This window comes from Falco naumanni, chromosome Z (genome assembly GCF_017639655.2).
Source record: "Falco naumanni isolate bFalNau1 chromosome Z, bFalNau1.pat, whole genome shotgun sequence".
In the NCBI taxonomy this organism is placed as follows: domain Eukaryota; kingdom Metazoa; phylum Chordata; class Aves; order Falconiformes; family Falconidae; genus Falco; species Falco naumanni.
Window position 1 is genome coordinate 8,221,995 of NC_054080.1, and position 27,485 is coordinate 8,249,479.

The 27,485-nt window shown below is 40.8% G+C and overlaps 1 protein-coding gene across 1 annotated transcript; it reads right to left on the minus strand.

Annotated features, from left to right (window-relative positions):
• On the minus strand, window positions 1-27,485 carry PCSK1 (proprotein convertase subtilisin/kexin type 1). Its single transcript, XM_040580888.1, has 14 exons — window positions 27,149-27,485; window positions 25,372-25,476; window positions 21,765-21,875; window positions 19,374-19,520; window positions 18,838-18,914; window positions 16,869-16,957; window positions 12,671-12,843; window positions 10,177-10,389; window positions 8,936-9,036; window positions 7,724-7,957; window positions 6,085-6,242; window positions 3,945-4,078; window positions 1,956-2,117; window positions 1-451 (listed from the first exon to the last, which is right to left on the minus strand). The coding sequence occupies exons 1-14, from the start codon at window positions 27,326-27,328 to the stop codon at window positions 89-91; spliced, it is 2,247 nt and encodes a 748-aa protein (XP_040436822.1). The 5' UTR covers window positions 27,329-27,485; the 3' UTR covers window positions 1-88.

A 27,485-nucleotide genomic window follows, 5' to 3' on the forward strand; every position in this document is an offset into this window, starting at 1 on the left:
AGCATACAACAGACTTTGGAAAGAAAAACAACCCTACGTGTAGGGTGGGGAGAATGAATATTTCCAACTCAGTGCCATACCCTGTAGTTTAGTTTCCTTCATTTATAATATCAACCAACGCTTGCAGCAGTCTGTCATCTCTATGCTTGTATGGTTTGGCGTTGTAAAAAAGATCAACGTAGTCACTGTATAGACTTTCTTCTGAGTCTCTCAACTGGGAGGGCTTGTTTAATTTTTCGAGGGCTCGATAGAAGTGTTCATATGGAATATTTGACTTCTCACTTGCAGTCTTCTTTGGCAATCGCTTCTGAGCCATCTGTCTGCTAAAAGCACTCTGCAGCAAACGTACCATTGCCTCTGATGGGATTTTATCTGCTGCTTTGTCACTGCTGCTGCTGGTATCTTCTGTGACTTCTGTTTTTTCACTCAGGTTCTCCTGTGTTGTATGGTCCTAGAATACAGATTAGCATAAAAAAGGCTAGGTGTCAAGGAAAAACTGACTGGATTAAAATTTGCTCTGATTAGTGATTTCCGTCTATGTGTGGGTAGATGTTATTTTTTCATTCAAGAGCCACTTAGCAGCTAGAAAAGAACTAGACCGTCATACACCAAAACGGACTACCAAAAGGACATTATTGCAGAAAATCTCAAATCTCCCCACAATGTAGGAAGTTATAAATTCAGACTCCACATTGGCAGAATACAACGTGCCATTTTATAACAGGATTTGTCCCAGTATTAAGAGACATGTCTCGTTGTACTATGGGAGACAGCTCCTCAGCAGTCTAACTGAAGGAAGTATATGCAGTGCAGATGGCAGCTCTGACTGTGCCACACACCCTAGTGAAAAGGGCTGAACCAGTGCTTCCATATAAACCTTCTCTGTAGGTGATCTCACCTGGGAAAGGACAGTCAAGTATGGCTAATCAGGGGCCATGACACAGATCTTCAAAGACTAATGCCAGATACAGATGTACAGTTGGTGAGAGGCATGATTCAGCAGTGTTTATTATGCCTCCCACACTGACACAGCAGTATGTGGCTGCATAGCTTCCTCATTTACACTAGGATTGTCTTCCTGACTAAACATCCGTTTTATGTTCATCTGGTTCTTATTTATGTTCACCAATCTTCTCCTACAGTACCTCCTGAATCCACTTTTACTTTCTTCCAATTTATTTTTTTGCACATGGCTGCCACATGGGTGGACACTTATCTAATGTATTTGAAGACCATAATCATGTCCCCTTCAATCTTCTTCATAACCTGGCTGAGGAAGGTTAACCTCTCTGTACATTATGGATGGCCTAATTACTTAATAGGGAGACAAACTGATGTAATGTGATGAATAAAGTATTCCAAAGATGTTGACATAATCAAGCTTTGTGAGAATGTACAATGCTACCAGCCTGTGCATCCACTGTCACTGTCAGAAGCCTGTAGTATGTTTAGAGCACTCCGCCTGAAAGGTAAAGAAGGGATGACAATGGAGCTAGAAGCAACAGATTCACCTAACCACACCTTCTGAATCAGTGAGTCCCTGACTTTTGTCATGTCTTTTTCTTACTACCTTCCTTCCAAGCTCCCTGGAAGCACTCCAGCAGGCAAAGCTCCTTTCAGATGTGACACTTTTTCTCACTAGAATTACACAAATATAGAGTGTCTGTCAGAGATGTGTTCCTCCCTCCTTGTACCACTCAACTACATTAGCTACTGAGTTCACTGCTTCAGTAGCAATATCCTCCCACCACCCTAAAACCCTTAGATGTTGGCAAATGAAAACAGAGATTAATAAAACTATCAGTTCTTAATGTGGATAAAATTACAATACACAATTCAAAAGTGGTCAGGGGTTAGATGGAATGAATACAGAATATGTGTATTATTACTAGGAAAATGTATCGTTTTCTTATAAATCAAAAAATAGGTAAGGAAAAAACCTGCTTTAATACTACCTCTACAAGGTCTGTCATCTTCTCCACTCCTCTTCTGTCATTTTGCACAGCATTGTAGGATGTGTATACACGTGGCTGCCTCATATGTTCAGGGTGGGTAGCAGTGCCATGCAAAATTAATTTCCAATTTACAAACCTTCCTTCATTTTGTATTCTTCTGGACTAAAAGACAAGTGTGGCATTAGCGTAAGTTCTCAGGACGTAAGAAGAGGAGACAGGACACTTGATCATAAAGTAGATGGAAGTAACTAAAATAAATTGTAAGGTTTTTACTATCTAAATTCAGACAATGATTTGTAAGCACAAAAGACTGGTATATTGAAGACAGGACATATCAGAAAGTGGGATTTAATACACTGGCTTTACTCAAAAAATACACATTTTGATGCAATATAATTATTAATTAATCATTTAAGCATGAACAGAATTTTGTCACAACACAGAATGCTAAAAATTACTGAAGTAGTATTCTGTGTTAATAGGACTTGTTCAATAAGCCATTCCTTGCCTTGGCAATTTCCTCACAAAAGTTAACATCGGAATAGCAATTTGGAATAATACTCTGTAGTGGTGTACCACAGCAATCTGAAACACAGCATGTGGAAGTGAGCAATACATGCTTTGTCCATTATTTTTGGTAGCAGTATTTAAATAGTAGAAAGTGGGAGACAAGTATAGAGAACATTAAAATGTTATTTTACCAAAGCTTCTTTCAGAATTTTTGCTCAGTCGTTTAGTGACTGAAGATAGCTGCTGAAGCTCTTCTTGTCTAATAGAAGTCTACACCAAAGTTTACATACGCAACTTACATGACAACTAAATTATGAGTAACTCTGCCCAGGAATCTGTGATTTCAACTAGGGTCATTAATATGAAAACGTATTTCAGGAACCGCAAAACCCTATAAGCTGAGGAAAGCTTGAGGACAAAAAGCTTGGTTTATTTTAAGTTTCAGGAACTTTTCAGTTGAAAATGGAAAACGAGAGATAATTACAAGCAAAATGCTCAGCTTAACTTTGTTCCAAAAAAATGCATTACATTAAATACAAAGAACAGGATATCTGTAACCATGGGGTTATCTATAAGCCTGCAGTATTAACACTATATGGTTGATAATAATATTTACTTCTACTGCCTTGTCCATCTGCTGAGTACTTGGCATTATCCTCCTGTTTACAATTTGAGGTCAACAGGGGTTGGAGGCTCAGTGTCTGATAGGAAGCATTCAGTTTCTGGCACGATCTGACCCCTAATGACATTAGGGGTTATTAGCAGACAACTTTAATGAAATTCTCCGCAGACGAGTGCATTTCATCACCCTCTCTTTAAAGGGAATGATTTTTCAGTTGCCTATCAAGCAGCTTTATTCTGGTGTCTCACTGTTGTAATCTGTATTCCCAGGTGATTTTAGTAAACTTATTTCTGTCATATGTGTAGATTTCTTGGCTTTAATCCTTAAACATTGTTTGGCAGTAATTAAGAAAGGAGTTAGGGAAAGGTATACATCAGAACAGCTCTCTGAGGTCACCAGAAATTCATTAATTCAAAAGGTTTTGAGTTAATGAAAATTATACACATGCACCAAAAGAAGACTAGATCTATCCTGTGTTCTTTTCTGCAGAGAAACCTAATTTGCAGTTAATCATAGGTTAATCTGATTACATATTTCACTCCATGAATCACAGAAAATTATATTAAGTGATTTCTTTCAGTGACATATAATGTGTGGAAAACAAAAGCACAAATTTTTTTTTGACAGGTACATGTCAGTGAAGTGAGGATGGTGCTTTGCACTTATGTAAAGAACAAGAATATCTGACCCTACTTTTTCCTTTGATTTTTAAACCAGGTAGATATTTACTTTAAATACACTCTTGCTGTAGCTTGTTTAATGAGAAGACTCGGTATTCAACATGTTTGGTAGTGGTTAGTGATAATTTATCTGTGTTAGCTTCCAAACATAGCTAGTTAACATACATACTTACTTACCACATCAGTAATTCTTAAAACCCAGGTGCCTGTTGGATTCTCTCCCCATGTATGAACAGACATGAAGTCCCAGTTCTTAAAGCCATTGGGAGATTTATCTCTCTCTCTCTCAGCCAGTAAGACAGTGCTGGTCCCTGTGTAAGTGCAAGATCAACAGTAGTGACTCTTCTTACATGCTGGCTTTGACTTTTTCCATTGCTCAGCTTGCACACTAGTGAATAGGTAACCTGGAAAATACACTATTTAACAGTGGCTTGTGGAATGGGACACATGCTATTTCTGAGCTAGTGGTTCCTTTAGCTATTTTCACAGCAGTTTTAAAAGCATAAAAACTATCACATTAGGTCATGCTAAAAAGGTACATCTTGCTCAGTGTTCATTCTCTAACAGAAAAAAGTAGTGCATGCACATAAAGTAACGTAAGAAACAACCAGCATTTTCCACTGAAGAACAGTTAAGGAAATTTCTGAGATGGAAGTTTTGAAGGCAAACCAGCTCATGCAGTGGTGTGAAACCAAAGATTTACCCTGAATTCATCACTGTTTTGGTTTTGGTTTTTTTTTTTGTTTTGGTGAGTGGATGGAAGCTGTTACAGCCTGGATTTCCAACAGGGTGAAAAGCATTTGTACTGTTATTATTATTACAAAACTGCTGCGGTACACAAAGTATTTCTGCAGCAGAAGAGATTCTACTGCACAGCAGGAAATATGTTGTGCTTGTTTGCCTAAAAGGAGAGAGCAAGGGAACTGTATTTACATAATAAGGAGCAATGAAGCCCTAGGGAGCCTGATCACAAGCTATAAATACATTTACAGGTAACACCATAAATATAGAAAAGGAATGACATACATTCGGTAGCACTGTTTTGCAGAAAAGTGGAAAAAAGCAAGAACCAAGGGATAAACAGTTTAACGATGACGGCAACATGATACTTTAGCAGAGGCAGTGGCACTTGACTATTGCTGCCTCAGCTAAACCCACAGAAATACAAAGATGAAGAACATATTACTGTAGTTAGTCTTTCAAAAAGGTGTGTTTCTCTAAGAAGAAACCATGCTTCCTACATATGAGCAAGAGAACAGTGTGCTGGGAGGGAAATACCTCTACAAAAGGTAGAATGACAGCTACCTTTGCTGTCACCTCTATGATGTACCTAGAGACAGTCCATATATTCACTCCCAAACTAAAACTTATCTAAGATGGAATTAAATTTGAAAATATCACCAAGAGTCAAAGATAAAACACCTCATAGCAATATTGCTCCCATAGGACAAAAAGTAAACTCAGAAAAGGGAGAATTAAGATTAGTCTTAAACGGAATCCCAGACAAAGCAGGGTTTGGACATATACTGCATATACAGTATCTTAAGCCTGCTCTCTAGTCAGGTCCTGCCATAATGATGTGACCAAGGCTGAGTGATTTATTATCTGTGAGTTACTAGACTAGCCTTTAATATTGGTAAATTAGATCAGCTTAATGTTTAAATTCACACCTGAAAGCTTGTCTTTTTTCCCCAATAATACTAGTTGATCTAAGAGATGTTACTCTCGACAAAGTCGTTTATACTCATTCTCCTGGTTTGGTTTTCTTTTTTCTCCTTATGGTGTTATTTCAGGGCATTGCCAAGATAATTTGCCATATTCAATCACATTTAGTATAGATGTACTAAGATGCCTAACAGAGACACTATGTTTTTAAATACACCGATGGGGAGACACAGATATATGAAATCTAGGGAGTCAGATTTCCTCAGTTTTCCATTAGTTTGTTAAATCACAGTAAGGCTGATAAGCACTATTGAACTATAATTTGTTGTCTGCCATGAACTGCCAGGTCCTGTTGCCAGAATGAAAACATATGAAAAACAGTGCCTTCATTTCCTGAAGTATGATTTTCAAACCTCTTCTCACAAAAATAGCCCAGAACACATGAAGGCTCATAAAGGGGTTTCAGAGAACCAGTTCTCTAGTTCCCAGGATGCTTTGTCCTCACAGCTCCTGTTGGAGGTCACTAGATTTGCCTAAGGATATATTTAACTCTTTTTTAAAAAACACTGAAGAACACAGAGGTGTTTTTTTTCATTAAATAAACGTTACACATTACAGCAACACAAGCAAGGCATGCCTTTGCCTCCTGTACCTGATGGAGATACCAGAGTGACATGAAGATCACCTCTACGGGAATACTCAATCGTTGCTTCAAGCTGCACGTGCTCCAGAGATGCAATGGAGTTTTCTTGACCCTCACAGGCTTTTGTGGGTATTTCAATAATGACTTCCTCATTTGCTCTTAATAATCTGGCAAAATTACAGGAGTTCTTTTATTACTCACAGAAACTTTTGATTCTGGATCATTATCTGAAGTGTAAATGACACATTTAACACCCATTTGAGAAGGATGAGAGAGGAAGAAGTAAAGACAAATTCCACACTCATTATAGTTTTGAATGCTGCAGTCGAAAACATAGGAAGTTCTGGAAGCACAGATAATATTGAAGTGGAAAAAGTGATAGGCACTGCATAAGACAGACTTGTACAACACACCTTGGAAGGAAGCAAGCAAGTTTGATCATCAAGGGTTTCCGTCAACGCTTTGCTGTCCAGCAGAGACTACAAAAAAACAGTCTTTGCAGGCAGCTACATCACACAACTGTATCACTTATATTCAAATCTCCAGAAGGGCTCTTATCATTCAGTTAAAATACTGCAGCAGGCACGGCTGATTTAACCCTTTGGAGTCAATGCCATCTCAAGAAAAAAAAGCCAACTTCTGCACCATTCTCTGTTCAGAAAGATGCACTGCATAGCTTTCTCTGCACAATTTCCATTACTTCTAATGAAAATGGGGTATCTAAATTACCACATAAATAATTCTAAATTCATAGTCATGGGATCTTTTTTTTATAATGTAGCATAGAGGACTGCAATAAAAAAAACATAAAGTACAACACCCATCAGTACCAGATCAACACTCTGTAAAAAGGAAAGAGCTCATAAAAGAAAATTGATAGTAAACCAGCATAAATAAAAAGGTTACCAAGCAGTGACACTCCAAAACACTGTAATATGTTTCTACAGAGAGATTTTTGGTGCACTTATTTCAATCTTTGAAACCGCTATGTATTTTCTAGACAATAAATCAGTAAGTGAACAAGTGGAGGCAAAACCAATCTAGATACCCTTATTAATTAACCAGCTTAGTGCCTAATTACAACTTACCTGTATGTTGAGCTCAGTTTAGGCTCACTATGCTGGAAGCACTTGTGAATGTGGCTGGTAAGTCGTTTCAGTGAGCCTTTGAGACACTTGTGTTTCATAAAAAATGTGTTAGGGAGGTGACTAAAGCTCAGTATATGACCTTGATTTCAACATATATTATGCCTGTTACAGGAGAATTGCTAAGAGCAACTACAGATGTTTCTTTTCAAAAAAGGCACTGGGAAACCTGTTATCTTTTTATCCATCTGCTGATAGAGGTCTAAGTATTCATATCTTATCTGATCAGGTTCAGTCTCAGTATCATCCACCTATATGTTGGCTGCACAAGCAGACGTAATAATCTTATTCTTTGTTAAGGCTTCATGCTAGTAATTTCCATCAGTTTTACACTAAAAAAAGCAAGCAAACAAATTTTCTTTGCCTATCCCTGAGGAGTACAGCAAGGCAAAACCAAATGAATTGCAAGAAATCTCTTAGTCTGGTTCAGAGCAAGCTGAGCAGAATATTAACCCTCAGGCTCCAATAAGATACATATAAGCTTAGTTAATGCAAATTCTTACCTTGGTTCAAAGCTTTTGTCTTTGACAATACACTCTCTCTTTTCTGGTACACCTTTCCATCTTTTGGGATCAGCTAAATCTACCAATGCATTGGCATTGAGTAGTCCAAACCCAAAGCGGCTGTTGACCATCAGTCCCGCTCCATTCTTTTTCCATCCTGGATTTCCAGCCAGTGGATCGTATTCTGAGGTCCACACTACCAAGTGCTGCATATCCCTCCATGTTAGATTTGGGCTGTTGAGAAAATGTACCTGGTTAATTGTTTCAGGGCTACCTATCATTTTTCTCTCAATTATTAGACTGCAGCCAAACATGCTTTAAATGTATGTGGCGTCCCATTATTTTAAAATACACATCGTATCACAATGCTTATCCTCACAATACTGCTCCAGGTAGACAAGATTTCCATGTAAATGAAGAATGAGTATCTAGCAAGATTAGGGTCAGATTCTTCAAAATTATTCAGGCATTTAAAGTTAACTAGCAAAACTAGTATTTCTCACCAGTCTTTATGGGAACTGGACTTTGAAAATTCACAGGGTATTTGATTCTCTCTGTGATTAACTCTACCTTTTAAAATATGGCCCTAAGTATATCAGCGTACGTCATCAAAGGAGTATGCAATAGAAAATGGAGCTGAACCTACACCATTAAGTACTAAGCCTAGTCTTTAATACTTGAAGTGTCTTCTGTGAAAAAGCCATTGTCCTGTCCTGTCCTGTCCTTTTTCACCCTAAGTCGTACGTTCTGGCTACCAGCCCTACAGGATCTGAACCTGCCTGCTCCCTGCCTGCTCTGACAGTCAGGCTTGGGTACCTTCCATTTTAGGTCTCTTTACGAGCAGAAAAGGTTCTGTAAATTGACTAGAGACTTAAACTCCTTCAACCTATTGTCTTCAAATTACGTTCTCCTGATACATGTGCAGCCTCACCACTTTAAAGTGCAATTGACCAGAACTCGGTAAACAATTGTTGCCAATGCACAAAATAGACTAAAATTCCTCAGTCATCACTTTTTACCTATATTGGTTCTGCTTTGCTAGGAAAGTGTTGAGGCAAGTAGCTGCTTATTTTTCTCATCAGGCTGAGCAAGTCTGACCGACAAGTGGAGCTGCAGGATGAGATGGTGCGTCTTCAAACAGACAGCATTTTGGGGAAGATGGTGGTATGGCTGAGAGAGATGAGTTCCAAAGGTAATTGTATGACATCTTACTTTGCTTCCAATGCTAGAGCAAAAATTCCTGCTGCCAGTGGTGCAGATGCAGAGGTCCCGGTGTGAGTCTCCGTACATTCATTGTGAAGATCAGCACTTGTCTGACAGAAAAAACAAAAAAACCCAGACTGCATGAATAAGCAGTTGTAAATACAGTCATATCCACACTCACAAAATAATCACTTATCCTTTACTTGGCGCATATTAATACATTCCTCACCAGCAGAAGAAGTGATGGATGTTTAAATCTGTTCATATTTCAATCCACTCTTTTACTTCAACTATAATTTTTGTATCAAAATGCTTTGTGTTGGAACAAAATACTCCCACACTGAATATCTTATTTTATTCTAAGGTTTCACAATCAAGTGTTTCAGGCTTACTGGTGAATCATAAAAACAGATCATTGTGTTGGGCCTAGAACATTTAAAATTACTGCTTGCTAGAAAATTACTCATAGGATTAGTACTGGTGTTCTGCTCCCTCTTCAGCAGAACTATAATTTGCAATGAAACATATGCTTTATTTGGAAATTAAACACCAAACTCATCTGCACATATATCTACATCTCGGGTATGAAAAGTATGCACTTAGGAAGGACTGATCTCCTGGCTAACTTGGAATGACATCATTTTAATCCCCATCAGTGCAGTTTAATGTAAAATTATCACCCACCAGGGCTGAACAAAAATTATAGGTACTTCAACATTATTTTATCACAGCAATTTTCTTCAGTACAAGTTCTTTCTTGCACAGTTAATGAAGGTACACAGACTGATACGCCTGCTTGCTGCGTACCTTTCACAGATCTGGAAGCACTATTGTTGGCTGCTGCAATCTTACAAAAGCAATGTACACCATAGGTACTGACTCATGCAGTACACTAACTTCTTTTACCTTTTACTCTCTGTCTCTCTTCATTTGCCCTTTCTGAAGAAAAGGACCGTATGAAACCATGCAGAGAGCTCTGTCATACACAAACAGCAGACAAGTTCAGCATGCCGATTTAACTGCATTGACACAATGATTTTGTTTAGCCATTGCTTCACAGTAGAAGATGTTCCAGGAATACAATCACTTTTTGTATTACAAATGCCTCAATGTTTCAAGGCAAAAGCACTAAGCATATGAAACATAACATAAAGCAGGCGCTTGAAACCAAGCATTTAAGAGCTCTCACTTGTTATTTACACATACAATACATCTCTATATTTGTTCTGAATCTGGTAAAAACAACCTACAATTCTTTGGTCAGTATAATCCCCACTGCTGTATGCTGTGGCCAGAGTTGAAGAGCACTTCTCTGCATACCAAGGAGAAAGGCCTTGCTGAGAAGCACTGCTAATGGAGATAGTGTAGATACTATCAGTGTAACCATCACAGTCACAGTTGTCACCCTGACGGCCTCCATTTCCAGAAGCCCATACAAAGATGGAGCCTTTCCCATTTCGGCCCTAGAGAAAATGGAAATGAGTAGTTATCAAAAGATACATCAGTCCCTGTAACGTATTCTTACCAAGTGGTGTTGCCACCCCTCCCCCCACCCCTCCTCCCCACCCCCGCCCTCCCCTAAGCCTAATAATTTTCAGGTAGAAAAGGATGATTTTCCATAAGCACTACAGAAGACAGGGAGAGAAGAAACCAGCTATCCTACCTCACATCCTACAGTATATCTCTATCTGACTGGTCTAGCTTTAGTGTTCCAGGTACAGCAACTTTCCTCAGAATAGGCTTTTAAGTTAAAACCACAGTCTGTGTTCAACAGGTAATTTTTCCCACAAGCTGATGTTTTGTTCCCAACCATTTCTAGGAAAAATGCCCATTATTTTTAAGAAATGGCAAGAGGTTATTTCAGTTGTCTTTCCTGTAATCACAGAGCTATGGGTAAGCAGTATGAATGACGTGAGTGATATGACTTTTCCACCAACTTATTTTTTGTAAAGAAGCCTTTCACAGTTGTCATTCTTTTGCTGAAACACACTGAACCAGCAAGTGCATCTGACTGGAAACCCTCCCTTCTCTTACAGAAGGGTCTTACAGTCTCCAGACATAACCACATTCATTCCCTGCTCTGGTCTCCAGTGTGTAATGCAGGAGCAGTAAGCTAACAACCGATGCCAGCAGCTGACAGCACGTAAACCAGCACAGCTGTCATAGGGGAAACACGTATCACCCTACCTGGTCTTAAGCTATGCTAGTCCTTCAGGTGGAAAAAAGCATGTTCCACATGAAAAGCAGAAGTTCCTGTGTTGTTCAATATTAATGTGTATGTACATTCACTGGAAACTGCAGTTGAAATACAGATTTTTATCATCCCACACAGATGCAATTTGAAGTTATTCATGCAAGTGCTAAAGCACTGCAGCAGTTAAAATACTAAAAGAAACGTTAAAAACATTTAAAAAACATTGAAGAAAAGTATTGGGAAGGACAAGCCATGTCAATTACAGAAAATGAGATAGTATCTTTCTCTGAGAATAAAGGCTGCAGTCCAGAAAAGCACTGGTATATGTACAACACCTGCTTTGATTTCACTTAAGAATGCTACTGACACCTCTTAGATGCTTAAGGCTAAGATTAAGCTTCAGTGCTTTACCAGGCCAGCAGTAAGGTGACAGGGATGAAAGTCATTGGCAGCCCCAGCTCTGGCTGACTTTAAGCAGAAAGGAGATCATCTAGATCCTTGCAAAAGGCAACCTGGCAACCTGATGACTGAATGGGTAAATTTGCTCCCTTTGACTAATAAAACAAGTTGTAAAACACGACACATTCTTCACCAAAGAACCTGCTTTTTCAGAGTAAGACAGCTGAACACTGGTACCCTAATTATTGCCTTTAAATCTCTCTTCTCTGGCTGTCTACCTATGGATTTAGAACTCTGTTCATCACCAGCCCACTCCTCTTGGTCTCCATTCTTCCCTCAAAGTATGTTTGTCAGCTGTCAGACTGTTTTTTCTTTTTCTCTCCTGTCTGCTAATGTTAACTGCCCTATTCCCAAAATCTTTTTTCTTTGCTTCTGTCTTTCAAACTTTCCTCAGTTTCCCGCCTCTCCCATCTCTGATTCAGTCTTCCTTTCTCTGTTAGTACCTGTCCATTTTTAGGTATCTTTTCACCTCACTGCCAAGAAGAGTAGTTTATTAATACATCCCTGGTAGCTCTCAGTTTGCACCCTGCTTATCATCCAACCAGATCTAAAGAGAATAATATAAAAAAGAACTGTAAAAACATTGTTTCCACCACTCTTCATCATGAATTTTTACTGTCTTCGTTTTAATTGGATCATGATACACACCAATTTATAAACTAATGCAATTAGCACAATACAAGCCCATCCACAGGGTGCTAAAATGCATCACTATTTCACCCAGCAAAATATTCACAAAGCAGAAATTTTGTATTATATTTTATGGGCTTTCAGTGCAGAAATCCAATTACTGTTCAGTGCAAAACAAGCAGCAGAGAAGGATGGGGGTAGGGCAAGACAAAGGCAGCAAAAGTAAGGATGGAAAAAGAAAGCTTATCTGTGGCAAATAGCAGCTTAAAACCAGCTTAGAAAGCTCTAGCAAGTGCTTTTTTAAAAGTCCTGTTCTGGCTGGTAATTTCTCTGACTTGTACCATTAAAATCTATCTCCTTCTTTTCAAATATGTTTGAGTGAAGAAAGCATAAGGGTATCAACCATTTTAAAATTCTGTTCTCTGCCACGTTTCATTGTATCTTTCTCTTAAGCATCATACCTGTTTAATCCCATACTCAAAAGCCTTCTGTGCCAGCCTTCCAGGTCCCTCTACAGTTTTGCCATCGTCATTAGGGCCCCAGCTTGCGCTGTAAATATCCACATGTTCTGGATTGAAACCGATGGAGCTGGCTTCAATAGCATCAGTGACTATTCCATCCAGCATTCGTATACCTTAACAGAAAAAAAGCAGAAGACTGGATTTACTTTCTGTTCCCTCCTCTTTGTCTTTGTTAACTGTTGGTAAAGTTGCCAGCAAAATTAAATCATAACTACTGCAGACACAGCCTACTGCTGTTCATGTAATACTGAGGACAGTTCATGTCAGTGTGAAACAGTGCACTTACGCTTCCTTTGCAGAGCTCAGTGCTCCTACAAACATTAAAAAAACCCAAAAACCCTCTTAAAATATTGGCTGCCCCTTATTTACTTCTTTCTCTCTCTACAGAAACCCAAGATGATGATGTTTTGCTTACTGTCCCTGCTTTTTCTTATTGCATTGAGCATTTCCTTGACTCTTTCTTCCTCTCTGTGAAATCTGTAATAAAGGCTTCTCAAACTGCCAAAATGTCACTAAAATTAAACAGGTTTAGTCAACATTACTTTTATGTTTAAGAGTTTAGTTCAAAGGTGTCGCTCTGAATATTCTGACTAAAACACTTTGTCCTCACAGTCATCAAAGATTTGCTGTCTTTGTGATGCTGCTGTTACACTAGCTCTTCAATCTGCACCACAAAAAATTCTCACTCTTGTTTTACTGCCGCATTTTTTCTACTGTGAGCAATCCAGAGACGGTAGAGATATCTAGCCATTAACATTTTATTAGAAACTGCATGATCTAATCTTCTTTAGAGCAAGCCTGATCTCAGTGGTACTTGAAATTCAGCGGCAGACAGCAGTTCACCTGCACTGGATCTCTTGCTCTGCAAATCCTTAGCTTCCAGTGCTGCAGAAGGATAGAAACAGAGGAAGTCTGTCAAAATGCGCACTATGGCATGGCTCTCCCAGCAACAGCAGCAATATAAGAGCCACAGCAGTCAGGATTCAGCCTGTTTTTTCAAGTAATAAAAATGTCTGGGTTCTCTTGAACTTGGCAAGTTAGTACTACAGCAGCTGCACCATTATCAGCAGTTGGTGAATTATGAGTACTCATTTTCTAGTATTTTCCACAAAATGAGGATTTTTCCAAAGCACGGCAGGCAAAATGTGGCGATTCTATTAAAACAATAATAATAATAATAAATAATAAAAAAAATCCCTTCGCCCTCGCAGCCCAGTGTCTTGGTTTTTTTATACTATCAGGCAGGGAAAAAAACCCACAAAACTATAAGCATAATTCTTTTCCCAAATGACTGGCTTCTAAGACTCGTAATAACTCTGAGATAAAGCTGGGCTTTATTATTTCATATTAATTAGTGGCAAAAACAGACAAAGGAGTTATCTCCTCAACCACTGCTACTCCACTATCACCTACAAAGCTGGGAAAAGAATAAAAGAATCAAGGGTATATCCTGTGCCTCAGGTGGCAAACCCACCACTTACTCTAGACAGGCTTACACTCATAAAATTTTGAGTAGTCATTTTTCAGTTGGCTCAGAATTGTGAGTATCTCATACCAGTGCGCTGTGAGCAAAGATCTGCCTGTGTGGAAATAACTGCAAGCTCCGGGTGTGAGCTTGCAACACATAACGAGATACTGGGAATGCAGACAGTAGTGTACAGATACTTCCCACAGAAGAAGACAAAGCCAGCTCTGCTGATAAATAATGTAATAAGGAAGAAAAAAAGCACACTGACAATACACTGATGAAAACAGTTCAAGAAAAAAATGCTGTCTTGTCTTTGTGATCACCAAAAATCCTGCTTGTTAAAACTCGGGGATTTGATGACTGCAGTGGTATTTCTTTAAGCACTCCATTTACGTCCTCTTGCATAAACTCTTTCCTATTCTTGCACATGCTTGCTCCCATCATCAGTCCCACAAAATCAAAAGCGGGCAAAGCCCAAGGTAATTTCAGACACATACATGTATCTGACTGGCAGAAGGCTATTTTTAGCCACACACTACTGTGCAGGAACTCTCAGCCCAGTCCTTTGTAAAATGGAGCTTCTTAATCATTTGATTTCCATGGCAGCACCAGAGAAATATCATAGCACAGTGCTATGGTTAGGTATGCGTGAAAATATACACATCCTGCTTTACTCCAGAGGCAATCAATACACACACACTTCTTAGCTCTATACAGAACAAGAGGTGAACGTTAAGGAACATTGAAAGGTGTCACTTTGAAAACTGGCATTCATTTTTTTTCACACAGCGCACAGAAAAGCCTATGGGATTCACAGCCACAAAGTACCGAGACTAATCAAGGTTTCCAAATACAGCCAGGCACCAATGTGACCAGCGAGAACACTCAGGATTATTAAAGTCAGTATTTTCACAGAAAACAAAAAATTTTGAGTGTAATGTTTTGTTTTACCCATCAAGACAAACTTAAAACAACCTCTGATGCTGCAGGTTAGAGAACAAGGTGTTCCATACATCAGGGTTTCTCTCCCTAAAGCAGCTACTGCTGACTAGGAGAGAGAAGGCATTGGTTGTGGACCACTGGATTTGTCCTATATGGCAATTGCTACAAGCAAACAGCCACTTAGAGAAGTCATCCTGAACTAATGTCAAATAGAAGTGTGTAATGTGTCATTTCATGGATGTAAAAAAACCAAAACAAAACAAAACAAAAAAAAAAAACCCAGAAGAAAAAAAGCCCACGAAAAAATGAATCCTATATAGCTTGGAAGATCAAAAAATCCTTCCAGTGTTTACCACTCCAGATTTACCTGAATCTTTTGAAGACTACTCCCACCTTCCATTGCTCTTTGAATGTATTTTTGTTACGTCCCTACTTTAATCAGGCTGGTCATATATAACAGCTTACAATTTCTTTCCACTTTTCAATCTTTCTCCTCCCCTGCACAGGTATTTTCTGAGTGATGTGGATTGCTGGACTGCTTTTTCTCCTGTTATTTTCGGTTTTTTAGACAAATCACTCCTGTACAGATCTGTAGTCTCCATTTGCAAATGAACACAAAGCATATGCAAATAACTGTGGAAGAATCTTCTCTGTAGATGCAAGTGCCTTAAAATATGGGCACAGCGGGAGTTCAGCCATCTTCGCAGCTTCATCCATTTTGCCCTGCTTTGAAAATTTGGCATCTTCATCTTATGAGTGAGATATTTTATTTAAACAGGGCATGACAGAATAATGTATTATGGCAAAGGCAGACTGCAAGGCTGACATCTATGACAGCTCAGTAGAGTAAATGGGAACCTACAAACATAAGACTGAAATGGTGGGAAAGGCAGTTATGGGTGTCAATTGCCACTCATCGTCCCTTTGTTTAAAAGGAAAAAAGGGAGCAATGGAAAAACTAGGGCTGTACAAGTATCTTCCTCTGAGCTAAATAACCATTTGCAACTGATACTGTGATCATGACTATTTCATAAACCTCTAATGGATTAAACTTTTAGTCACCGCTTTAAAAAAAGGCAGCATTGATTGAACAGCAAGCAAGACTACTTATTTTCAGAATTAACTTATGATGATAGTAGAGAAGTAAGCTGCTGAAAACAAAAACCACAGCACTTCCGAGTATCTTGACTGACATGACCTTTCCAATGTAATTGTGTAGATGGAAACAATATGCTGCAAGAAAGGCTGGCTATAGATTTGTATATTCTTATTTTTACTCCACTCAGTCCCTCTCCTCCCCAATGCCACTCCCTTCTAGGATAACCAATTATAATAAGTGGGTTCATCCTTCCTTAAAAGACACAGTCTAATCTCTGGTTACAATACAGGTTGTAGCTGCTGTTATTATTGTTACTAGTTACTACTGTTGTTGGTGTTATTATCATCACCATCACCACCTACAATGTTGTTGCTGTTGTTTCTACTTATATTCAACTGATAACCAAATTTCAGAAAGTTCACTGACATTCAAGGAATGCTGTCATATAGAAGTAACACTCTGCACTATGGCCAGACAGGATTTTTTAGCCTAATACTTCAAGATTGATGTTTTCTGAGAAGGACCGATCATTTGTATTTCAGATTAATGGTAGCTGAAAACACTCAGCATTTCACAGGATCTGTCTGGTTCCACACATATTAGACATCTAATTATTTTCCTTTTCTTACCTCCAACTTTTGAATTGTAGGCTACTCCAACTCCACATTTTCTGTTGTTGGCCTGCATAGCAATTTCTCCTGCACACCGTGTCCCATGCCTGAATAAATACAGCAAGAATAAACATCTTATAACATCTTTGTGTAATGTACACAAAGATTCATTGCTAACCTTCTCGATTTGATAGAAGTCTTCCTTTAAATGAATGATCAAAGAATCATTGTGAAGAGATGATAAATATCTTACCTAGTTTACACTGAAGTCCATAGACCTATTAGCTACCAGTATTTCAGTAGAGTGCAAAAGTAGCATAAAAATATGGGGCTAAAAAGTTGCTAAACTTCAGAAGGAAATATGAGACAGGTCTTTTTTCATCACACATTTAGATACTTCTTTTTAAATGACTGCATTTATTTAAGATTTCAGAAAGTGAGCCTTTAAAGCATCCTTACCATTGTTGCATTCCTCTTGTAACCAATTATTTTCTATGCAATTCTTTTTTGCCACAGTTGACTCTCATTCCACAACACAGAAAACCTTAATGTAAGTGTAATCATAACAGATTGTAGAAGAGTTGTGTTATTTAATGCTACAGATTGTTACTCAAGGAAGTGTCTAAATGTTTCTGGGCTGAACTCCATTTACTTATTAGTAAAGATTAGAGGTAATACAGGTAGATGTAAGAGACAATGTCACCAGAACAAGAGGGTAATGGCTTCTTGCTCTTACAAAATGCTGTAACAAAGTAGAAATGTCATTTTTCAGATGTCTTATTCATGGGATATTCACCCTTGTATTCGTTGTTTTTTTCCCCATGCACTGATTTATGTTGTGGGTGCTACTGTATAGTCTGATAGACAACAGGGAACCAGTGCATCAGCTTCTTACTGTATCTTCATTGAGTAGCAGCACCCTAACTGGTTTAAGAAATTGACTTTTTTCTGTGTACCAGCTTTTACAGAGGTCCATGCGCTTCTCCTTCTGATGGACAAAACCCCTCCCTGAACTACCATGGACACACCTATGTGTGACAGATCCATCAAGATGTTCTACAGAGTATCAAAGAAGTAGCTCTAGAGAGGGTATCAGACAAAATTCCTCTCTCCTTCCAAGACACACAAGCCCACTATGTGAACTGCCTGGTTGTCTTGCATTCAAGCCTTTCAAAACTTCCGAGGTTATCACCTTGAGGACATGGAGGCCAAATCTGGTCTAAACGAAGCTTCTGTTTGCCTCAGAAGAGACAGAAATATTGTCGCAGGACTGCATGTAACCTCCTCCAAGGTCTGACCGTGTGTCACACCCACATGAGAGGTCAGAAGCTTGACTTCACCTGTCATTACATGCACTGGGCTAGATGTTCTGTTGGTCCAAAAGGTAGAGCCAGAACCAGAAAGTAGTGTCCTTAGCTACAAAAGCTGATTCGAAGGGAGGGGTTTCTTAGTAGCTTCGTCTAAGACACAGTCTCTTCCAGAGGCCTTCATAAAAGACATATTCTTTTAAAATTCGCAGAACAAGGCAGAGAACTGAAGTCAAAATCTGCTTAGGAGGTATCATTCTTGAAACACACACGGTGACAATGAACAGATTGTTCCCTTCATCTTACAGAAATGTATCAGAACCTTACATATACAAACATATTAAGAAATTCAGGACATTATAGGCAGATGACAATTATGAAGCTCTTCATCTGGGAATTTAATTTCCTTAGTTTCCAGTGTTAGTGCCAATGTTATGTGCAAATGTTTGTGCAAACTGAAACACAAGAGGTTCCTTCAGAACATCAACGAACACTTTTTCACTGTGAGGGTGACCAGCACTGGCACAGGTTGCCCAGGGAGCTTGTAGAGTCTCGCTTCTTGGAAATATTCGAAAGCTGTCTGGGTGTGGTCCTGGGAAACTGTCTCTACATCTCCCTGCTTTAGTACAAATTAATAATGTACTGTTTTGTTCTCTTCACACAACTGGGAGGCTACTCACTTGTTTTCATTTGTTGGGTCATATCTAGGAAAGGGATCATGATCGTTGTCATTGAAATCGTAACTTGCCTTTGGATCCTACATTTAAAAAAAAAAAAACAAAACCAAAATTAATTCAGACAACTAGAAATTGCATTTTAAAACATGTAACAAAATGGGCTCTAGAGTCCATATTTATTTGTTTGGTATGCCTTATGTTGACAGCAATCAAGCTGGTAGAATTTGACGGGCATTAACAATTCCATACATTTTTCACATGGCTTTAGTAATTCAGCATTAAACCACTGTACACAAACATGCCTGGGAACTAAATCCACTGGGGGAAAAACAAGACAAAAAACCCCACCCTGCTATCATTGCGAAGTAACATTCAGCTTCCTGTGACACAAACCAGGTTCCGAGTCATGCCTAAGACAAATATTTCAGCCTCTGTGCTGTCAGAGCCAACTTACAGAACAGAAAGCAATCTTCAGAAGAGTGTCAATCAAATTTACAATTGATTAATTTATTCCATAGCATTCTAACACCCAAACATACATAGTTAGTGTAGATGTCAGTGTGATTCCACTCCAAGCCATCGTCTAGTACTGTGATGACAACACCTTTGCCTGTAATCCCCTTCTGCCATACAGGCATAACATGGAGATCCAGTTTGGGCAGGGATGGAGTTATTCTTGTATCTTGCTAGGGGACAGAAAGGATTAAAATATGTCAACATTTTGATCCATTTACACCACACAGGTTCAAACTCATATTCTAAAGATGCTCTAAACCATCCCAGCCTGAACCTGCACATTTTGCTCAAATTTTGCAAAGATAAAACAAAAATCAGTTTCTTCAAATACTTGTAGCACTGAAAGATTTACCCCATTACTTGAAGAACTCTGAAGACCACCTCTAAACAAAGAGCATCTGGAATTTATTGGAGGCAGGCAGCAGAAACATGGGAATGATAGGGATGCATCCATGAACCTTGGAACGTTGAGTTAATAATCAGACCTGCTATGTTTGTTCTTTTCACTTGATGAGAAGCCAAGACAGTGCCCCACAGTACAGTGAGCTGCATTTTCTCCAAATGTGTTTTCTCCTTTGACATTCAAGTTAGCCAGAGCAAAATAATTAATGGATAAAACAATTAAGGTAGTCGTTTGGTTAGGAACAACTGTGCTGAATCACAACTTTCTGTTTACTACCCTCATTAATGTTCCTGTGGTAAATCAACTGGAAGCATGAATCATCCTACAGCCTTCTCTTCCACAGCAAGCGCTTTGAAGAGTAGCTCCTAAATAGATTTTTTTTTTTCTTCTTTAATGTTAAATATGCAGTACATACATCTAATCTAGCAAACTTGCTTACAACCCCCATAAAAACACGGATGTAAACAAAAGCATTTTCTTTCTGTTTCTCTGTGCAAAACTGCATTAGTTGACCACAGGTTTCTTTGTATCTGCAGGAACATTGCATAAAATATGAGATTCAGAAAAAGAAATTTGTTACGGGTATTACCCTTCCTTCATTTTATGCTTTATTTTCTGACTGCTGCCACTCAGGGAATTATTAGAGGCTTCAAGTTTTGTTCTCTAGAATCCATCAAATAATCATTTTTTCTGGTGATGTGTGAAGGTACACTGAACAAAGATAGAAACAATTGCCATCAAAGCTTAATAATAAGGCAATAATAAGCTATTTACTCCAACGAAAGGAACATATTTTGGAAGAAAATATTTAACACATTCATGCATTTAATCAGAAAAAAAACTCAACAGGTACTGCAAACAAGGGTAAACATGTTTCTGCTTCTTGTGTGAAAACTAAAGGGAAAAGAATGAAAACCACAGAAAGGCTGAAAAAGGAACTATGTCTCCTGGAATGCAGGACATTGCTTTTTTCACAAAACAGCTCTTTTGAATTCTGTGTGTGTTTGTGTGTTTGTCCAACACACCTTGGAAATTTCCTGCTTCCTAATGAATACAGGCAAAGAAGCAAACAGAAAATCAGCTTCAATGAAAAGTTAGATTCTTAAAGATAAACCATTTTTTATGTTGAAGTCTGCAGGCCTCTTCACAGAAATATTTTATGCTATGTGGTTTGTAATCTGGTTTTCTTAGCTCAAACACAGGAAAGAGAGGGTAAAACACTAGACAAACAGCCTAGCATTTGGTCTGCTTTCTCTAAGCTGAAATGAAGAGCAAGAAAGGTATTTCCTGCTACTTGGGCCACGTTTGTGCTTGACCATTCTCTTTGAGTTGTTATACCCACCTTTAGTCCCATCCCTATTCTGAGTGAAAGCAATGAAGCCTAGGCTGAAGGTACAGCTAGGTGTGTAGTGGAAATACAGACTCTCGAGAGAAGCCATATGAAACACCAATAACCAACTGTATTTCTGAGTTACCACATGCAGACAGAAACTACAGACCTCAGGAAATTTCTTTCCTTTGAGGTTCTGAACATGTGAGCTGTAGAGACCCTCTTCTATTTCAATCCAAGAGTCTGAAGGTGCTTGTCACATACATGCATCTGCTTTTGTTTTCGTCTGGAGCATGCACTCTGCACTGCTGATTTTAATAAAGAAATACAGGGCCAGCTTCAGACATGTAAGGGACTTCTTATATGCCAAGAGCAAATAAATACTTTTAGATTAGCATAAATGTAGCTTTTAACTGTTGCACTTTCTAATATCAACACCCATCCTAAGCAGCAGCCTGAAATGCCTTTTAGAATCTTTGTACAAATGACACTTTGAAGAAAATACAAGGTTGCCTGGAAATATTATGCAAGGAGATCTCCCATTTTTATAGCCTATGCTAATGGGAGGGAGCCTTCCATTTACTGTCTTCAGTGCAATCATTCCGATACTAGTACAATACTGCAACTGATAACACAACTGAAATTCACCATCCCCAGTTCCACAATGAAACAAAATCTTACCAGATACCACTGCTGATTCCACATAGGATCATTGAAAAGGTTTTCTGCTGAGTCTCTCATGGTGGCACGCTTAGTTCGCTTTTTTTCATACTGCTGCTCTGCCCACGATACCTACAATTATTTGTATAAATATGACAAGTAAGCCTCCACAGGTGAGGACTTTCTCAGCCTTAAAGATAAGTGGATTCCTCACACAGCAAAACTTTGATGCCTAAAGCAAAATGAGCAATGTTTGATACAGGGAGGAGGATTATTTATACTGTAGTACAATATACTTCGGGGAGGAGGACCTGGTGAAATCACACTACTACAGAATCAATTCCTAGAAAATCATGAAGTACAAGCTACCAGTAGATCTCCTGTGAACGCCACACAATGCAGGCTTTCATACCAAATGTGCAGTATGATTAGAAGGTTATCTAAAGAGTGGTTGTTACCAAAACAAGAAAAACCACAGCCTGCTTCTTTCTCCAACCTACATTTTAATCCCTATCTATTTCTATTGGGAGTTTAAAGGAAAGGAGAAAGATTATCTCTGGCTTTGGTCTAGCAATCATAATGATGCTGCTACTCATCGCCCAGCTGGACCTTCACGTCTCCTTCCCACTGGTGTTTTGAAGTGTGATCAATTAGTAAGCTATGAATATTGGACTAACTTTATCACGGGCATAATTCCATTTAAGGCAACTGAAAGCCAAAATGCTTCAGGGTGTTTTGCTAAAGCATTGATACAAGGAGTTGCACAGTGTTTGTGCATGGACACAGCAATCCCTAAGTCCCTAGGTTGCATTTTAGAAGTGTATCCCACTTAGTTCCCTTGATTACGTTACTAAACCCCGTTCAAATCAAACCCTAATTCTGACACCTCACTCTGGGCTGTGTGCTCCTTTTGGAAATGGGAATAAAATGTTATTCATTGCTAGTACCTGGACCATCACTCTGACACAGATCAAGCTGGTGGTTTTTATCTCAGTTTCCAAATGAGCAAAGCAAACTCAGGTTTGTTAGACTGCCAGCACCCTGCTGCAAGCCTCAAGTGAACAGGATGCCTTGGATCTAACCTTCTGCTTTGAATGTCTGAATAGATTTCATTATTTTTCTCTACTGTCACAGAATGGCTTTATGGTCCTTACACCTATCACCACATATGGAACAATAAGAGTGACTGAGAAATTAGAATGATAAATAAGAGTACTTCGATTTGATTAAAATACGATTTCCTAGTGAGAGCCTAGTGAAAATTCAGTATCAGAACATACCCTTTAAAACAGTAGCTATGCCAGGCATGTTTACTGAAAGCTCTCTAATGCTATTCCCTTTGCTATATATTTAGTGTTAAAACCCCTACAAGCCAAAGTCACTCACAGAAGATGAATACACGCATACAAGTATCAGTATTTTAAAGCGCTCTATTGATATCCAGGGCCATACACACTTGGGCACAGGTTATAGCAATTACCTTTATCTCTCTTTCCTACCCACAGCAAAGCTTGGCCTCCTCATCGCCCAGCAGTAATTAACAATTGACAACTTACATGCTTGTTTGGTTGTTTTTTTTTTTTATGTGGACAACTGCACTGAGGGAAATGAGCTGAAACTACCAAGCACATGTATCAGACAAACAAGCCAAATGTTTGTCACTTAGCTGCTGGGTGAAGTTCCAACCATCCACCTACAGCAAAAACCAAAGGCCCTGTGCCAAACCTCCAGTCTCTGATACAAAGCAATGAAGATAAACTTGATTCAGGTCTCTTTCAAGAATAGTGCAAATACTGGAAGAAGTCAGGGAACCAGATAACTATATCTCTTCAATATATTCACAGCTATTACCTGTTTTAAAATGAACACTGGGACATCCACAGGAAGCAGATAAATATTCAGATCACAGCCAAGTTTTAGCCCAGCTTTCACACAACATACCGTAAAACTCATGAAAGCATTATACAAACAAAGGCAGGATTCCCTTCTCTCTCCCTTTTTAAAGATTGAATTTAAGTCTCTTAAAATAGGCTGTTGTTGAACTAGAGTAGCTCTTTGGAGCAAAGGTCCATGTATAACCAACTACACAGCATTACATGATTGCTTTGTGTTTATATACTTATATTGACATAATTACATCCAATTCATTCACACAGTTAATTTGCATACTAGATGGTAAATAACAGGGAAATTAGACTCAAATTAGGAAATCACCTGCAGCACTTTAAAGCTCTGGTTTTGGATCCAAGTATGCAAGTCTGCAATAATGTTTGGCAGTCGTGTCTAACACAGTTGCTTCCATTCTACTTATGACATTAGAATTTAGCATATTAAACATGGTCATTCTTGCCTGTATGAGAGATGTATTCAATGTAATACGTCCAAAAAAGGGAGGAACTGCAACCAAAGCTCTGCTCGTGAACACTGTACTATCTGATGCCATTGAGCACCTGATCATAGGTATGGGTATAACTTAAAACACTGATTTACACTAAAGCTGTGTTGAACATCCCCAGTTCAGAATGATTTCACCTAGAAGCCTTTAACTGTTAAACAAATGATTGCAAGGAGATAGACGGGAGGGTACAGTTTTGAAACAGAACAGGCAAAAAAATACCCTGTCTCACCTCCTCCTTTAACTCTTGTAGCTACGTATAGAGTATTTCCTCCTAGAAGACACTTGCACCTAAAACCTCCTGATAACCAATTGCTCATTCTCAAGTGATTTTGTCCTCCTCATATGATATATTTCTGGTTTTCACAACTAGTTTAGCTCATGTTTTGGACTGCTCATGTTTTTACAATGCTTGTTGCAATAAAGCTGATTTGAAATTCAAATTCCATTGTTTTGAAATTTGCCAGAAATTGCTTTTAAAGAGGGGTTAACAGCATTCTGGTCTGCTTCTTCAATTTGCCACCCACCCCATTTTTTTCAATATATTTACAAACAGACATGCTTCTCTGTTAAATAAAGTCAAATAAAGGGGGAGTCTGTTTCACCAGTGGATTGTACCTTAGCTCCCCAGCTCTCCAGTGTGCGGGCTCCCCAATTGCTGTGTGATCCCAGTGTATCAAAAGACTGCAAGCCTAGAACATGTGATGGATCCTTTGAGAAGGGGTTTTAGCTTGTCATAGAAGTGAATCCAGCAAAACCTCAGCCCTTAACCCCCATCTCCTTTTTTTTTTTGAATATTCAGTTGCTTTAAACCAAACCTAATTCCCATGGTAATTATTCAGTTGCTTTAAACCAAACCTAATTCCCATGGTAATTGCACAGACGTGGCCTGATTAAGCTTACTGCATCTATAAATTTTTACTTTGAATCAAGCCCTGTGGTTCCTCATTCGTATTTTCATCAGTGACAGACCGACATCTAAAATTCCAAGCCTCTGCAATGCTGCATATCTTAAATCTTCATTTGGAAAGCACTTGCAAAAAGTATGGTAAGGGAGGGTCAGAATCTGCCTGTTAATGACAGAATAATAAAGTATTATTCAGCATGAGTATGGATGGCTGAATATATTAGAATTGCAAAATGAGGAAAGCCTGCCTGTGACCTCATTACAAAGCTAGCAATAAGGAGACAGAATAAACAGAGTGCATAAAAAAGAATAAATATAACACTCACCCGCTCATCGTCAGAAAGTCTTTTAGTGATATGAATGGCACTTCTTCGAGACCGTCTTGGATGGCTTTTATGTCTGAATAGGTAGTGATTTTTGAGTGATCCAATCTGTAAGACACAGCCATACTTTAACTACTGAGAGATGATTATCTCCCCACTGCAAACAAATACCAACAAATGCAACTCGACTGAATTCATTGTGCTTAAAAGACAAAAGAGCAAGAAACTAGCCTTTAGATATTTCAGTCTGAACTAAACAGCACTCCTCAAGTAGCAAGTGCTTATCACAGTCTCTGCGCTGCTAGAAGAAATTGGAGGAATAATTTCATTTAAGCTAGTGAAGTAGCAGCTGTTACTACTGCAGTACTCAGTAACGTGGCACTTGTAGTAGTGACTGGTATACTCATGGACATACCTCGACATGACCATGTTTCGGAGGACAGGTTTTATGTATGGTCACACTCCAGTTTTATCTGCTTTTCCTGGGTTCCAGCTGAACAGGTGTAAAAAGCTTCATGTCACTTCAGAAACTTCACTGCAGGGTTTGTTTGTACAGGCACCTACTGAACTGGCATTTTCACTTGCGCAGTCACTGGTCACCCAGAACGCTGGGTGTACCTTCCTGGCTTTAAACATCCCTCTTCCCTAAGGAGGGGCTGTGTGAAGTCAGTGAGGGCGAATCCACTGACTCCAGAGGCAGAAAGAAAGCCACAGAGGCGGTGGGATCACACCTACGTTTGACAGCCTGAAGAACATGGTGCCAGGGCTGTGGGGCCGACCGTACCGCCCGCCCGCCCGGGCAGGAGGCCGGGAAGGGGCTGGCCGCAGCACCGGGCCCCGCCGCAGGGCCGTGACCTCCACCCGGCGGGGGCCGCGGGCCGCGGTGCGGGAGGGAGGCAGCTCTGCAGGGGCGGCGCGGGATGCCCAGCGCTGCCAGACGCGCCGCCTGGCGCAGGACCCCCGTCTGGAGGTGGGACGAGGCTGTTACCTAAAGGCGGTTACTCATCCCTAACAACGCTGACGTCACGGCATCCCAAAAAAGCGGCAGGAGGGCCTGCGGGAGAGGAGCCCCGCGATGGCGAAGGGCCTTCGGGGCGGGGGGGCAGCGCGGGGGCGGCGCGGAGCCGGAGCCAGGGCTGCCCGCGCCTCCCTCCGGCCCGGGCTCCTGCGGGAGGGCCGCCGCGCCCGGCTCCCTCGGGGAGACCGCGGTGCCCTGCCCGACAGTGCCCGGTCCCCTCAGGGAGACCGCGGTGCCCTGCCCGACAGTGCCCGGTCCCCTCAGGGGCAGTGGCTGTGCCTGCGCGGTCCCCTGAGGCGCAGCGCGGGCGCCCCGCCTGATCCCTGCCCGGTCTCCTCTGGAGAGCAGAGTCGCCCCGCCTGATCCCTGCCCGGTCCCCTCAGGAGCAGCGGGAGCGCCCTGCCTGATCCCTGCCCGGTCCCCTCAGGAGCAGCGGGAGCGCCCTGCCTGATCCCTGCCCGGTCCCCTCAGGAGCAGCGGGAGCGCCCTGCCTGATCCCTGCCCGGTCTCCTCCTCAGCGAACGGCGGGCACCCTGCCTGTTCCCCTCAGGGAGCGCCAAGCGCCATGCCCAGCCCCGCACGGTTCCCCGGGAAGCGCCGTGCGCGGCCGGTCGCGGGGCTGCCCGCCAGATGCGGACCCGGGCCGGGGGGGCTTCAAACTCCCGGCGCCCGGCGAGCGGCAGCCGGGCCACAAGTTTCGGGCAGGCCGACGCGGGGCAGCTCCCTCGGGGCTGCGCGGCCGCCCCCCCCGCCCGGCTATACCTGTCCCACGAGGTCGTAGTCCAGCTCCTCCGCTATGGCTCTGGCGGCGTCGGGGCCCGCCGGGATCTCCGCCGCCCACTCGTTGAGGAACTGCCGCTCGGCGCCGCCGCCGCGGGCCAGGCAGCAGGCGGCCAGCAGCGCTAGGGCTGCGCACCGGCCGGGCCATCGGCTCCCGTCCATGGCCGCGGCGGGCGGCGGGCGGCGGGCGGCGGGGCGCCGCGTTGCTAGGCGAGCGCGGGGGAGCGGGCGGTGGCGCCGCGGGTCCCTGCCTGCTGCCGGCGCGGCTGCCCGGGGCTGCAAGGCGACCAGACCCTCTGGAGCCGAAATGGAAATGAGT